General features: G+C 41.9%; 3 protein-coding genes across 3 annotated transcripts; 2 read left to right on the top strand and 1 right to left on the bottom strand.

Moving 5' to 3' along the window:
• Positions 1-1,533: 1,533 nt before the first annotated feature.
• Positions 1,534-4,964, bottom strand: zbtb33 (zinc finger and BTB domain containing 33). The gene is made up of 2 exons (XM_080525895.1): positions 4,872-4,964; positions 1,534-4,100 (listed from the first exon to the last, which is right to left on the bottom strand). Exon 2 carries the CDS (start codon positions 4,096-4,098, stop codon positions 2,134-2,136), a length of 1,965 nt encoding a protein of 654 aa, XP_080382021.1. The 5' UTR covers positions 4,099-4,100; positions 4,872-4,964; the 3' UTR covers positions 1,534-2,133.
• Positions 4,965-5,443: 479 nt separating this feature from the next.
• Positions 5,444-8,833, top strand: nkap (NFKB activating protein; the record flags this gene model as incomplete). The annotated part of the gene is given in 10 exon segments (XM_080526897.1): positions 5,444-5,657; positions 6,475-6,628; positions 6,828-6,908; positions 7,038-7,102; positions 7,274-7,375; positions 7,478-7,497; positions 7,499-7,518; positions 7,632-7,832; positions 7,994-8,143; positions 8,262-8,833. Coding segments are annotated over 10 exon segments (1,182 nt in total). The 3' UTR covers positions 8,437-8,833.
• Positions 8,834-11,159: 2,326 nt separating this feature from the next.
• Positions 11,160-12,265, top strand: LOC308153703 (securin-like; the record flags this gene model as incomplete). The annotated part of the gene is made up of 5 exons (XM_080526896.1): positions 11,160-11,247; positions 11,364-11,506; positions 11,584-11,665; positions 11,754-11,915; positions 12,195-12,265. 5 exons carry the CDS (start codon positions 11,160-11,162, stop codon positions 12,263-12,265), a joined length of 546 nt encoding a protein of 181 aa, XP_080383022.1.
• Positions 12,266-14,234: the final 1,969 nt, after the last annotated feature.

Raw genomic sequence — 14,234 nt, 5'->3', positions numbered from 1 at the left:
CCCATGGTTCCCCCTAGTTCACAGTATTGTTGTTGATAGCAATTCCTGGAAAGGTTGTGAGCAGGGTTATACTGGAGCACATTGTCCGAATAATAATATAGAATTTCTTTGAGAAAGGGGAGTCTGCAAAATAAATCATTACTTCAGTGTATTCTCAGTACAGCTTGAAGCTGCACACTGACTAAACTCATTACTGTCTCTCTTTGGATGTAATTTAATATTACACTTACACTTATATATACTGAATATACCAAAAGAACACCCTGCGTGTTGTCTTAATCACACAAATGCATAGACCTCAAAGTAAGGTGCAGTGTCTGAAATAATTGTCAACTTTGTTTACTTGCTGTTTGCATCATTTGATTTATAAAGCACTTTCTCCAGAGCTGAAGAGGGACTTCAGCTGAGTAAGTGTAAATTGATTTTGTTGCCATAAAAAGTCATTTTTGTGTAAAATGCTTTGTGGTTTTATTTCCATAGCCAAATTGAGTCAATAACAGCACCATACTGTTTACACTGTTGATGCACTTCACAACAAACATTTGACTGATTCAGTTTTAGCTTCCATTCCATAACTTTCAGTATGTTCATTTTCACATTCAACCAGGCAAAAATCGAAATACAGTATCTACAGTATATATCATACTTGTCATGTTGACATTCTTTTAAGTAGCCTAATTGACATACAGGACAACCCACTGACATTCATTTACCATCACCATTTAACCTGGTCACTAGATGCCCATTCATTAACATAGATATAAGAAGTTAGAGATCTGTTTTTTTATTGAGTTTATTTCGTGTTGTTTAGCACTAAGACCTAATAAATAACTTTCAAAACAAAGAAAAGTGTTAAAATGAAAAAGGTCTTAAGCACAATTATGTACACCACTGTTAATGTATTTAAAAGCTGGAAATGCTTTTATTGAATGACATACTGAAGCAGTGTAAAAGTGCTGCTTTCTACTGCCAAACTCAATTCAACTACATACTGACAAGACAAGACTGGGTAGAAAAAGGAACATTTAAAATAATTATCTAGAGCAATAGGTGCTCAATACATAAATAAGTATTTTCAAATGACTTTACTGTAATTTGAAAATGACTGAAATGACTGTAAATCCTATGATTAACTATGTAGACAAACTGTAGTAGGAGGCAGCTTTTGGCATCCTTGACAGAACAGATTTTCAAAAAAACTAAAAAACAAATATATGGCCAGCATATCAAAGGAAAAGAGTTCCAAACAGAAGAGAAGGCCTAAGGTACAGTAAATCATGATCAAACTATGTGGAAGGACTTCAATATCCAATGGACAATATTTAAGCCTTAAATTATAGCTTTGTGCAACCAATAACAAATCTTAAATAATTATAGAAACCGCAATATCGGGGAACACTGGAATATTCATTAATTACTACTATTACATTGCAAATAATAATTTGTGCTCATTAGCTTTTCATTTGAAAAAAAAAAAAGAATTACAGTCCAACAAAATAGGAATTATGTTTAATGAATACATCTTAACGGGCAATGAATCCCAACAACGACAGCGAGCTGGTATCTCAACCATACAGAGACGGGGCATCATTTTAAGATCATTATCATTTCAAAGAACAAATAAAGAACATAATAATCCAGCAACAGAATGCTACATAATTCAAATAAGTACTCCCATTATTTCCATCAACTGGTAATATTCAGCACTGTACATTTTATCTTCTCAAATATACCTGCCTACTAATAAAAAAATATTTCATTAAGAATTGTTAGCCCTATGTACTAAAAATAAATAAATGTTTGTAATTTGTTTGTCTACATTAGGGTCCTCTGTTGAACTGCATGAATTTCTTTCACGTAGAATGATCATTTGCCATTAAAAGGGTAAGTTGAGATACAATGTAAGATGATACATAATTCAACGTTAAGAGCTTGATAAGAACAAGAGCACAGCCACACTAAACCCCAGCTGTGCTAGAGCACATTGAAACGTCCTACACACAACTAAACAACGGCTGAACACCGTGAAAAAGGACAAAAGGTGGATTACATGGACCCAGAACACATCCATCATTCAGAAAGGAACTCCACTTAAAAGGCACAGATCCCAGAGCAGTGAGTTAGCGACCCGACTCAATACGTCTCAGGTATGACAAACTCAAACTCTGAGCCTACGGGGGCGTTCGCATGGGTCCCTGGCCGGGTGTGGGCACCTGGTCGAACGTGTGCCTCTGGCCGAGCGTGTGCCTCTGGCTCAAAGATGTCATCCCAGTTCAAATTCTTGCCCTGGGCAGAGGCCTGAAGCGCATGAAGCTGTCCCCTCTCGGGGTTAATGTGATGCACGATGCCTTCTTCGTTGATGACAGGAATCCCTCCTGAGTCCTCGCAGACATAGGAGTAGGGCTTCAACTGCAGGGTTCTGCAAGGAAGCAGGCGGTACAAGTTGTTATCGGTGTCATCCTTCTCTTTCCTCCCTGAGGGATCCTGGTTGTGTGCCTGTTTGCAGTGAGTAGACAGCAGCTGGTAGTTAATAAACATTTCATTACACATCAGGCACTGATATCTTCTTTCGCCTGTGTGGTGAATCTCATGTTTCGTTCTGTACTCTGCCAGGGCGAAAACTTTGTCGCAAAAGTGACATGGGTACTTCTTCTCCCAGGAGTGCGTGTTGAAGTGACGCCTGAGACTCGTCAGGCACACGTAGGGACGCTTGCAAATGACACACACGTAGAAGGTCTTCCCATCCATGATTAGCTCGTAGTGATCTTCCGGCTCGGTTTTTGCTCTCTTCTTGCTTGGGGGTCCCCCATGTGGTGAGAGAGAGGATGTTTCACAAGGTCTTTGAGGAGTGGCCATTAGGCACTTCTTCCCTCTACTGTTTTTAGAATCTCCCTCCCCTGGGTCCTCCTTCATAGGGACAATATCATATGTGTTCTCTCCGATGTTAGCGTATACCTTGCAGCCTGGAGACAGCGAGTCGATCTCTGAGGCCTTATCAAGTGTTATGGTCTTTTTTGCTGCTGTGATTGCTTTGGGAATGTTAGGGCTTGCCTTGTTTATATCACTGCCAGGGGACTTGACATCTAAGAGCTTGATTCTGAAATCACCCTGTCGAGACGGTGACTTCTCTAGAACGGTAGTTACTTGCTTCTTGTGGACCCCTACTATGTCATGATTTTCTAGGGGCAGTGAAGTGCTGTGGGGTTCAGGGATGAAGCTGCTCGTCCTAGCAGACGTTGTGGGTGTATTGCATGAGGAGACTCCAGCAGGTGAAGGAGGGAAATTGGAGCTGGTGTCTGGAGACACCATGGGGCTACTCAGAGGGCTGTGGTCTTGCTGGGTTTGAGGGGAGCAGTTGAGTTGGGACAGCTTCCCGCTGTCCTTTTTCAATGGGGCTGGTTTAGTTTTCTCTTGATCCTTTGTCATTGCAGAAATATCCTTTTTCTTTGACACAGAGTCTTCCTCTGTGTCGGGTGCATCCAAATCGATGATTTCAGAGGGATTGGATCGTTGACCCTTCTGAGCATCCGTTTTTGAGACAAACATAACGTCGTCATTGTCTGAGTCCTGATCCTTGTTTGCATTTTTATCACTCTGATTGAACTCCTCTGCGGATAACGAGAAGGACTCTGTGATAATGGGCATCATCCCTGTTGACTCTGTATCATTTTTCTCTACAGAGGTCGCATCTTTGCTTTCTGTGTCTTTGGACAGGCCAGGTAAGCCCTTGACTTGTGAGAGCGGTACGCCTAAATTGGCTATGAACTTCACACCCAACGTCTGACCGGCATTGATGAGTTCCTCGAGCTTGTCAGAACGCACGCGGATAATCTTGGAACTGTAGATGTAGTTCAGGATTTCCTCAAAGATCTCTGCCCTGATGAAATTCAACTCAATCACCTGTCCTGCCACTGAAAAGAGCTTGTGGAAATAAGTGCTCGATGCGGATAAGATGTTTTTGTGTGCTCGGAATTTTCGGTCTTGAATAATGATGGTGACATCACAGAACAATCCATGATTTCGCTGTTGATTGAACGATTTCAGCACCGTTCCTGAATACTGTGTGTCAGTCGCAGAGATCAGCTTTAGGCTCGTCATCCCTGTAGAGAGAAAACAAAAGTATAAAATAAATAACAATTTAATTATAGTCTTTAGCTAAACAATATCCTCCACCTGAACGCTGTTCTAGTCGTCTAAATATACGCACCCCTAGAACAAGTGTGCATACCAAGTGTCACTGCTTGTGAGGTTACCTCTGTCATTGACATGCATTTAAAACATAAAGCTCCTGGTTTAGGCAAAGTGGCATTAGACAAGCCAACAACTTGTGTGTATGCTCCACCGGCTGAGTATGGTGAATGCTACTTAGTTGGAAGGACCATCAAGATTGACAATAAAGTTGTTCTATTCTATTGTAAACTACATTGCATTGCATTGGATTGTGCAAAACATATTTCCGAATTTCCGATTTGCATTGTTTGAAGCCTGATCAGGCAGCATCACTAGCTAGGAGAAACACAATTGAACCTTTCATGCTCAAATCCCATCACAAAGAGAGGCAACGATAACAATAACAACGTTACGCCTGTTTTATGGCAACCTTCTAATGTATTATATATTCATATTATATTTATGAAAGAGCAGATTTCAATTCGAAACGGTAGAAAACAAACAGGAGAGATATCTGTAGGCTAACTAGCTTAGCATAAGTGGCTAATCCAGCTACACGGACGTTCCCTTCCTGGTTCGCGGCAGGTTGCGGCCTTTCGATAAGACAAGAAGAGCAGATCTCCTACCAAGACACAATCTGAATCTCTCACTGGAGTAAAACTTCTATAAGTTGATGCAAAAAAATAGCACTTGTTATTTACCTGCAGCGCTGCCAGGGTTTTAGGTTGATGTGTTCTGTCTAAAGGAAGAATGATAAAGTATAGCTGCTGGTAGACAACAAAACGCCAGCCTCCTTGTGACTGTCGGAGCGACCTGCTAGTTTACGCATGCCCAGCAGAGGGCGCTCACAACTATTTTGTGAAATCAATTGCCCCCCTGAGGTTTGTCTGTCTCTGATGTTTGCAGGAATTCAAGCGCGTTTGAAACGACTTACTAAATTGAACTATTCATGTACTATCAGATAATGAATACAGTCTGTAATAAAAAAGTGCCGCGATAGTGCACAATGCACAATGCACAAGCGAGCCGAAAGTGATTTCCAAATGTTCCCCTTCGGAACTATTTACAATACACGCATTTTTAGGCGGACTCATTTGCTGGTAGCACCCCATCACTTCCTGTTCCTGAGAGCTCACGAGCGAATAAACAACGCAGTCTTAATGGTTCTGGTATGGCTGGGGTCCCAACACCGTGAATAGCCTCCTACACCTTTATACATGCTTTATCTGTAAGACTTGATTCTTAACATCGGAGGAGAAGGTAAACAGTAGCCATGGGTGTGTCTGACGGGTCAGGCTCTGAGGGTGATCACCCAGACCACCGGACCAGCCCCAGGAGGAGTCCAGACCGGACCAGCCCGAGGAGGAGACAGAGGTACAGCCGCTCCCGCAGCAGATCTCCCAACGTGTTCGGGCCCGCCAGGGAGTCACGGTGGGACCGGGAGAGAGAGGAGCGGAGGAACCGACAGCCCGAGAGACGAGCGAGAAGTGTGAAGAGGTTTCAGCGGTCCAGGTCCCGAGAAAGACCCTGGTCCGATCAGCGAGGCGGTGGCGGTGGTGGCGGAGGTGGAGGTGGAGGTGGGTACCTGGGAGGTAGTGGTGGTCTGGTGGGAGGTAGTGGTGGTCTAGTGGGGGGGTAGTGGTGGTCTAGTGGGGGGGTAGTGGTGGTCTAGTGGGGGGGTAGTGGTGGTCTAGTGGGGGGTAGTGGTGGTCTAGTGGGGGGGTAGTGGTGGTCTAGTGGGGGGGGTAGTGGTGGTCTAGTGGGGGGTAGTGGTGGTCTAGTGGGGGGGGTAGTGGTGGTCTAGTGGGGGGTAGTGGTGGTCTAGTGGGGGGGTAGTGGTGGTCTAGTGGGGGGGTAGTGGTGGTCTAGTGGGGGGGTAGTGGTGGTCTAGTGGGGGGGTAGTGGTGGTCTAGTGGGGGGGTAGTGGTGGTCTAGTGGGGGGGTAGTGGTGGTCTAGTGGGGGGGTAGTGGTGGTCTAGTGGGGGGGTAGTGGTGGTCTAGTGGGGGGTAGTGGTGGTCTAGTGTGGGGGGGGGGGTAGTGGTGGTCTAGTGTGGGGGGGGGGGGTAGTGGTGGTCTAGTGGGGGGGGTAGTGGTGGTCTAGTGGATAGTGAGTTGGACTTGTGATCGGAAGGTTGTGAGTTCAAATCCCGCCTGAAACCACACCACTACTAGTGTGCCCTTGAGTAAGGCACTTAGCCCTCAGTTACTCCAGGGGGAATGTCCCTGTAATTCGTAATTGTAAGTCGCTTTGGATTAAAAGCGTCTGCTAAATGGCAAAATTAATAATTATTATTAATTATTAGGTGGATACGGCGGTGGAGGTGGCGGTGGATACGGCGGTGGCGGTGGAGGTGGATACGGCGGTGGAGGTGGCGGTGGATACGGTTCCTCCAGGAATGACTACTATGACCAACGGGACGATGTCCAACGTCAAAGACAAGAAGCCTTCATTTCCAGGTGATGCAGTGTTTCTGAGAGGATTTAGTATTGATGACTGACTACCTGAATAGAACTGATTCAGGTGTCCCTAGTGCAGGACTGCTACTAAAGTTAGGCAATGCCACTCCCGGGTTGGTCATGAACACTTGAACCCAGTTGATCAGTTTCCATCACCATGTAGTCTCGTACAATTTCTAACCATATGCTTCTTTTACAGGCGGCTACAAGAAAGGGAAAGAATTGGAGAACTGGGGTCACCTGAGGTCTGGGGTTATTCACCAAGAGTAAGGGAGCCAGAGTGAGTTGCATTTTCTTACAGTTAACCAGGCCTAAATGAAGAAGATCGTACGAATATTCTCGTACACAACATTGGAGTCCACTCAAAATGAAACACATGATGTAAATGACATGATTCTCTTTCCCTAAGCTCTGATGAACATACACCAGTTGAAAAGGATGAGAAAAACAGTAGTTCAGATTCAAGTTCAGACGGTGATTATGCTAAATTACCTAATCAATAATGCCACTGTGTCTGTGTCCATAGCATAACAATATATATATATATATATGTATATTAATAACAATGTTACCTCTGCACCATGATGGAGCAAGTAGAATGTGTGTTTTGATTACAGACTTTAATTAGTACTCTATAAATCACAGATGACAAGAAAAAGAAGAAGAAGAAAAAGAAAAAGAAATCCAAAAAGAAGAAAAACAAGAAACACTCAGAGGACAGCGAGTCAGAGTCAGGCTCTGATGATGGTGAGAGAATGTTCTCCAAATGTTTTTGTTTTCTTAAATCCAATTGAAAAGGCTCCTGTTACGACTGAGTCCATAACCTTGACCATTTTGTTGTCTTGTCAGAGGAGGAAGTAAAAAGAAGAAAAGAAGAAGAAGAACAAAAAGTAACATCACTCATTCAATTCTATTCAAATGTTCATTAACTCAATTATTATACATAAATTAAACATTTTTTTAAATCTTATCATACATCACCCTCTTTGGCTTCTTCTCACAGGCCCAAGAAGTCCAAGAAGCCCAAGAAGGCAAAGAAGAACCGCAAGCAGTCAAGCGACTCCAGCAGTGACTCAGTGTCTGACGAAGAGGATGAAAAGGATGCCAACGGGGAGCTATGGGTGGAGAGAACCTGCATCGATGAAACCCTTGTGGGCCCAGAAGCACCACTCACCCACCTGTCCCAGGACGACAAGCCTCTCGAGTGAGTATCTCTTTCTGAAGTCGACAATAGACGTGCAATAATCATCACCCAAGGGATTTGGCTCTGGTGCAACCCACAATAGTGGTTTATTACACAGTAGTTACTTAGCATATGACAAGACTACATGGTCAACTGACCCTTCTCCCTTTTGTTTCTCATAGCTTTGGTCATGCGCTGCTACCAGGTGAGGGTGCGGCTATGGCAGAGTATGTGAAAGCAGGCAAGCGTATCCCAAGAAGAGGAGAGATTGGACTGACCAGCGATGAAATTGCGACCTTTGAGATGTCTGGCTTTGTAATGAGCGGAAGCAGGTACTGCTTATTGTTCTTTATGCATATGCATTGTTTTGACATTTCAAACTCATGTGTGTTTGGTTAACATTTGCGGCTTAGATGGTATTTTAACTCAGTGCAACTTTGTGCCTCATAGACATCGTCGTATGGAGGCTGTGCGTCTGAGAAAGGAAAACCAGATTTACAGTGCAGATGAGAAGAGAGCTCTTGCATCCTTCAACCAGGAGGAAAGGAGGAAGAGAGAGAGCAAAATCCTCTCCAGTTTCAGGGAGATGGTGTACAGGAAAACTAAAGGCAAGGAGGAGAAATAATGTTCTGATCTTCCAAGGACTTTCAACTTTGGACTTTCTCCCAAGGTTTTTCATTGCGTTTCATTCTGGTCTTTCTTTTCAATCTTTGTGTTGAGAAATGCATTATTTTTTTTAGAACATCTCTTGGAACCTTGAAACTTTAGGTTTTTTACAGGACTGTGTATTTCTGTACTCTCACAAAGCATTTGACCAAGCAGACGTGTTCATACTAGTACAAGATATAAAACCAGACAGTTGTATGGCGCACAGAACTGGATACAATTTTGTATTCTCTCAATTTACAGTATTTGCATTTGTGCAATGTGCATACCACCATAATTTGACTCCGATCCTTGATATTTCTGTCTATCAATGTACATTTTAATTATAGAAATGTGCATGTAATTTCACATGTCTAGAATGGCTAATAAATCATTACTTTTTATTTTGTATTTCTATTTTGTATTAGATCCAGGAACTGACCATGACACTATCTATAAAGGCCAATGCACACAGCGTGCGATTTTGTCGCACGACAACATTCGATTCTCAATTCACACCACCGAAGTGTGTGGGTGTGAATGGAGAATCGAATGTTGTCGTGCGACAATATCGCATCGCACGCCGTGTGCATTGTCTCATTCAAAACAATGGAATCGAATTTGCGGTGCGACAAAATCGCACGCCGTGTGCATTGGCCTTAATACCCTCAAGATGTGTTGCAGTGAAGCTGTATACTGTTATTTCTAAATAGTGAGAGATTTGTGTGAAAATACCCCAAAATAAAATGTGTGTCAAATAATATACATCAATCTCTCATTCAAATTGCAGTAGTGTAGTCAAAATTCCAAACTTCACTTTCACTTCAAATATTTACAGTGCCTTGCAAAAGTATTCACCCCCCTTGGCTTTTTACCTATTTTATTACATTACAACCTGTAATTTAAACATTTTTTTAATAATAATTTTATTTGATGAATCTCCACAAAATAGTGTTAGTTTTTAAATGAAATGAGAAATATATATTAAAAAAAGAATTTAAAAAAATAAAGAACTGAAAATTGGCATGTGCATATGTATTTGCACTGTACTGTATTTGCATAACCCTTTGTTATGAAGCCCCTAAAAACTTCTGGTGCAACCAATTACCTTCAGAAGTCACATAATTAGTGAAATGAAGTCCACTTGTATGCAATCTAAGTGTCACATGATCTGTCAGTCTGTATACACACCTTTTCTGAAAGGCCCCAGAGGCTGCAACACCTAAGCAAGAGGCACCACCAACCAAACACTGCCATGAAGACCAAGGAAGTCTGAGACAAAGTTGTTGAGAAGTACAAGTCAGGGTTGGGTTATTAAAAAAATATCCAAATCTTTGATGATCCCCAGGAGGAGCACCATCAAATCCATCATAATCAAATGGAAAGAACATGGCACCACAACAAACCTGCCAAGAGAGGGCCGCCCACCAAAACTCACGGACCGGGCAAGGAGGGCATTAATCAGAGAGGCAGCACAGAGACCAAAGGTAACCCTGGAGGAATGAAGAAAGTCTGGTTCATCTGAAGAATCTGAGTTGAGCATTGACCAATGGGATGACAGGATACGCACCCACGAGCTGAGCATTGACCAATGGAATGACAGGAAACTCCGTTTAAAAGGGAGCCGCGAGCCTCATACGTAACCATAACAAAACAAAACAAAACAGCTCACCTCACCAGACGACGAATACGCAGCTTGAAGACAACGGTAAGATCATACGAACTAGTAGTTGATTAATACTAGTATATTATATAGTATTATAACCAAAGTCGTTGACACTACCCTTTCATTAACCCAAGAAATGATAGTCTGGCTAGCCAGCTGCTTTTTCAGGGTTTGCTAGCTAACGTGTTAGCTTCTGCCACACTAGTAAGCAGCCATGGTCTTGCTGGGTAGCTAGCTGGGTAGCCAGTCAGCCAACTACCAACTCTGGCTTGTTGATTTTCAACCTTTCTCTTTTCGAGAGCATTGATCATTAAGCAATATCACACGAGAGGGAGTGTGTTATACTGAATATCAGCACGACAATCACAGCCGTGATATTCAGTATAACAGCACGACCTCGAGTGTGATATTGCTTTTATACAACAGTTCTACAGCGCGATGTATTAGTTAACAGCAATAAGCGACAACAGATTATGATTTGTTTGTTTATTTAATCATAAAAATAAACAAAAAATAGTTCCGCAACTGAACAAGGGAATTTTCCTGGCGACATAGTGTACAGGTTTTTACTTTTGCTCGCGGCTCTGTCAGTATTGACTGATTGACTAAAAATGTTCATTGTGTAAAGCGCATTGAGTTGCATCTTGTAAGAAATGCGCTATACAAATAACATTTTATTTGATTTGATTGAACTTCAAATGGACTGTTGCCTAGTAACCTGAACACAAACATGTAGTCTAATTAACGGTCATTTAGTAGAACGTCTGTGCGGCGGAGTGATACATATAGTTAAAAGTCCCAGTGCTGCTGTATCGTAACTCATGGAATGCCTCTTGTCCAATCAAATTACTTGGTCGGGAACTAACTGTTGTATAAATGTAAATAACGGTAGTGAGCTTTTGTGGCTGCAACTGCTAGCGTTTGTCTGTCAGTGATGGATATGTGGCTAGACAATCAATGTATTGCTATTGGGTAGAGTTACTGCACACACAAAAAAGTTAATATAATGCGAGTTTCTGATGTTCACTACAGGAAATATGGCCTCCATAACCTTTGCAGACAGAGAGAATGCAAGTCTACTTACACCTAGCTTGAAGATGAGAGGGCGACTGCAATCTGCTCCAGGTACAACAGTTTACATTAACTTATGGATTCCACACGGTATTGATGGTTGTCTACACAGTGCATCAATGACTTAATTGCTTAACTAGTGCATGTTTGCAAATGAAATATCCTTCCAGAAAACCTCTTGAAGACCCCAATGACTGGGAAAAGGTTTCATGCTCCTTTGCAGTCGGGGCGCAAGGCTTTGGGGTCTGTCAACAAGATCACCTCAACTACTGCAGTTAAAGGCCAAGAGAAGAACAGCATTCTTGGGACACAGGTCATTAAAAATCTAATGAAAAATCATTAGTCAGTTGTGTCTAGTGTTGTCATAACCCATTTCTATCTTCCTTCCAGGAAACAAAAATTGAAGCCGTCCCTGAGGCTAAAGTGGAAGAATACCCAGACATTGAAAAGTGTTTCCCCTATGACCCGCTAGGTAATTCCACTTCTGTGTCTCTCCTCATCCTCCAAGTCTATTCAATCTGAGAATTAACTTGTGAACTGACTTGTTGCTATGGTTCCAGAGTTTGAGGCCTATGGTGTTCCAGAGGATGTGGTTTGTCTGGGCCATCTTCCTCTGGCAGGATTGGCACGTATCCCACAAACGTATCCCACACACCTACCAGGGTGGGATTTTGACGTGGTTGAGATGCCACCGTCCCCATTGAAGAGCCTGCCATGTTCAGGTATAGCCATTAATTTGCTGTTTAAGGGACATTGTACTTATATACATCTAAACCTAATCTCTTTCAGACCTGAAAGGTAGTCTCTGAGTTCATTGCCATCTGTTTGTGAACCTAGTTGTATTTTGTGCTTTTCCATTCATTTTGAGTTGTCTCATTGCTGATGGACACAACCAAAGACAGACTTGTTGTAATTAGACTACCTTATGTTACCTTTTGTAACATTTTACAAATGTTGATTTTGGTGTATTGTCAACTTGAATTTATTTATTTTTCTTTCAGAACTGGATGACTTCCTTCAAATGATTGATGACTTGACCGTCATCGACCTGCCTCCAGAGATGGACTATTGAGATTGGACTTGGATCTATTGCTTTTAAAATCTTTTTTCACCCAGTTTTTGTCTTGTTATTTAAATTGTCTCTTGAATAAAGTTGTTTAATTTGAATTAATTATTTTGGATCACTATTTTGGACATTTGAACTATTCTGCACACATTGGTACAGAAGACAACGATAAATGGTTGGATATGGTATAAGTTATAAGAGGTCACGTGTTGGAAGTGTTTCCTTACTGTTGGTTTCGTCATCATAGGGATTGGAACTGAACTTTGTATCAGTTACTGAAGTTGGCGGGGGGGATTGTGGAGGGAGACAATCGGAACTGCCTTGGGAGAGGAACCCCGCACAGTTACTTTTAACACAACAAATGGGTAGACGGGTGGTCGATTTTGGTTGACTTATTTGTTGAAGCCATGTCACTCACCATAGCTTCAGGGTTAGACAGTTGGAGAGTATATCAGGCTTAGCAGAAGGGAGGGAGCGTGGGCATGAGCTCCACTGTCACACTGCAGGTGAGAGCAGAAGAGTTTGGAATGGACTTTGCAAAGGGCAGCATTTTTTTTTTTATTCCGCATGTTTGCATAATGTTGAAGTGCACCTGATTGAAATTATGGTTATAGTGAAACTATTGTGTGTCAGAATGTCATGTGAGTATTGCCATAAAAGAGGAAGGAGAACTAGTAGACATCTTAACTTGCAAAAACAAAAAAGAGCCTTCAGAGTGTCTACACTGCTTCTCTTTGAATATGAATACATATGCACATGCCAATTTTCAGTTCTTTATTTTTTTAAATTCTTTTTTAATATATATTTCTCATTTCATTTAAAAACTAACACTATTCTGTGCAGATTCATCAAATAAAATTCTGATTTAAAAAATGTTTAAATTACAGGTTGTAATGTAATAAAATAGGTAAAAAGCCAAGGGGGGTGAATACTTTTGCAAGGCACTGTATTTTAGAGGAATACATTTTGCAATTGTTTATTGGCATCTTTAAAATGGCCCATTCTAAATATTCAAATACTCATACTCATGTGATTAGTAGTAGTGATTTGTTATATATTATCTCTCCCTAGATTTAATTCCTTAAGTTAGGGGCTAGAACAGCATCTACATGCTGTCACAGTGTTCTGCTTAACTTGCTAGGCCATGCTGTGCACCAGGGATGCTACTAGTCTTTGGATCAATTTGCAAGTGGTGAAGTGATTGATCTATCTTCATGTAACTAGATAATTTACATATTTAGATTTCTGGCAGTGCAGACACCTTATTCCAATGCAACTTACAACAAATACATTTGACTAAGTGAATCGTCTATCCACCAGTCACAGCAGGAAAAAGTAATCTATGCTCAGGCCAGGGGCCATTGGCAGTCGTGCTAGAAGGAATCTTTTTTTGATTTTTTATTACACAGGAGAAACAGTACAGGGGGGTTAGTAGATGTCTCAGGAGGGACAGTCAAGGTGTAGCCTGAAGAGATGGATCTTCAGTCTGCGGTGGAAGATGGGGAGTGATTCTGCAGTTCTGACAGCAGATCAGACCATATAAATCTGGTGACACTTACCACCTTCTATCAGAAGGTTTTCAACATCATTCACAACCGTACTTCAACAAAAAAGGAAACCACTCAATAGCTTTTAAAGACAACACATACGTTTAATGTACAACATAGAAATCCAGCTCCGGCATAAGAACACGTGAGATATTGGATCCTCAGTGTATGTTTTCAAGTCCCTGTTGAGAGAAAAAGAGACAAAGTCTAGGAATACCTGAAAAGTATGTTGGGCCATTTCGTGTGATTTTCGTAATGCATGGCTAGAAAAGACTAGGGAGTCTTGGGACAGTTAACACAGTAGACTAGGGGGTCTTGGGACAGTTTAACACAGTAGGCTACAGGCTGTCTTGGAGTAATCTTGCAGGAATGTTTACCTTCGATTTGTAATAGCTTCCACATCCTGACACTCGGACGTCTCTCTCCAT

This window comes from Nansenia antarctica (assembly GCF_963989245.1).
Source record: "Nansenia antarctica genome assembly, chromosome: 3".
Taxonomy (NCBI): domain Eukaryota; kingdom Metazoa; phylum Chordata; class Actinopteri; order Argentiniformes; family Microstomatidae; genus Nansenia; species Nansenia antarctica.
Note: the sequence above shows the minus strand (reverse complement) of the source record. Positions and strands in the feature narration are given on the sequence as shown.

Excerpts from the sequence above, each read along its gene's own strand:
- zbtb33 (XM_080525895.1), bottom strand. The coding sequence starts at position 4,098 with ATGACGAGCCTAAAGCTGATCTCTGCGACTGACACACAGTATTCAGGA.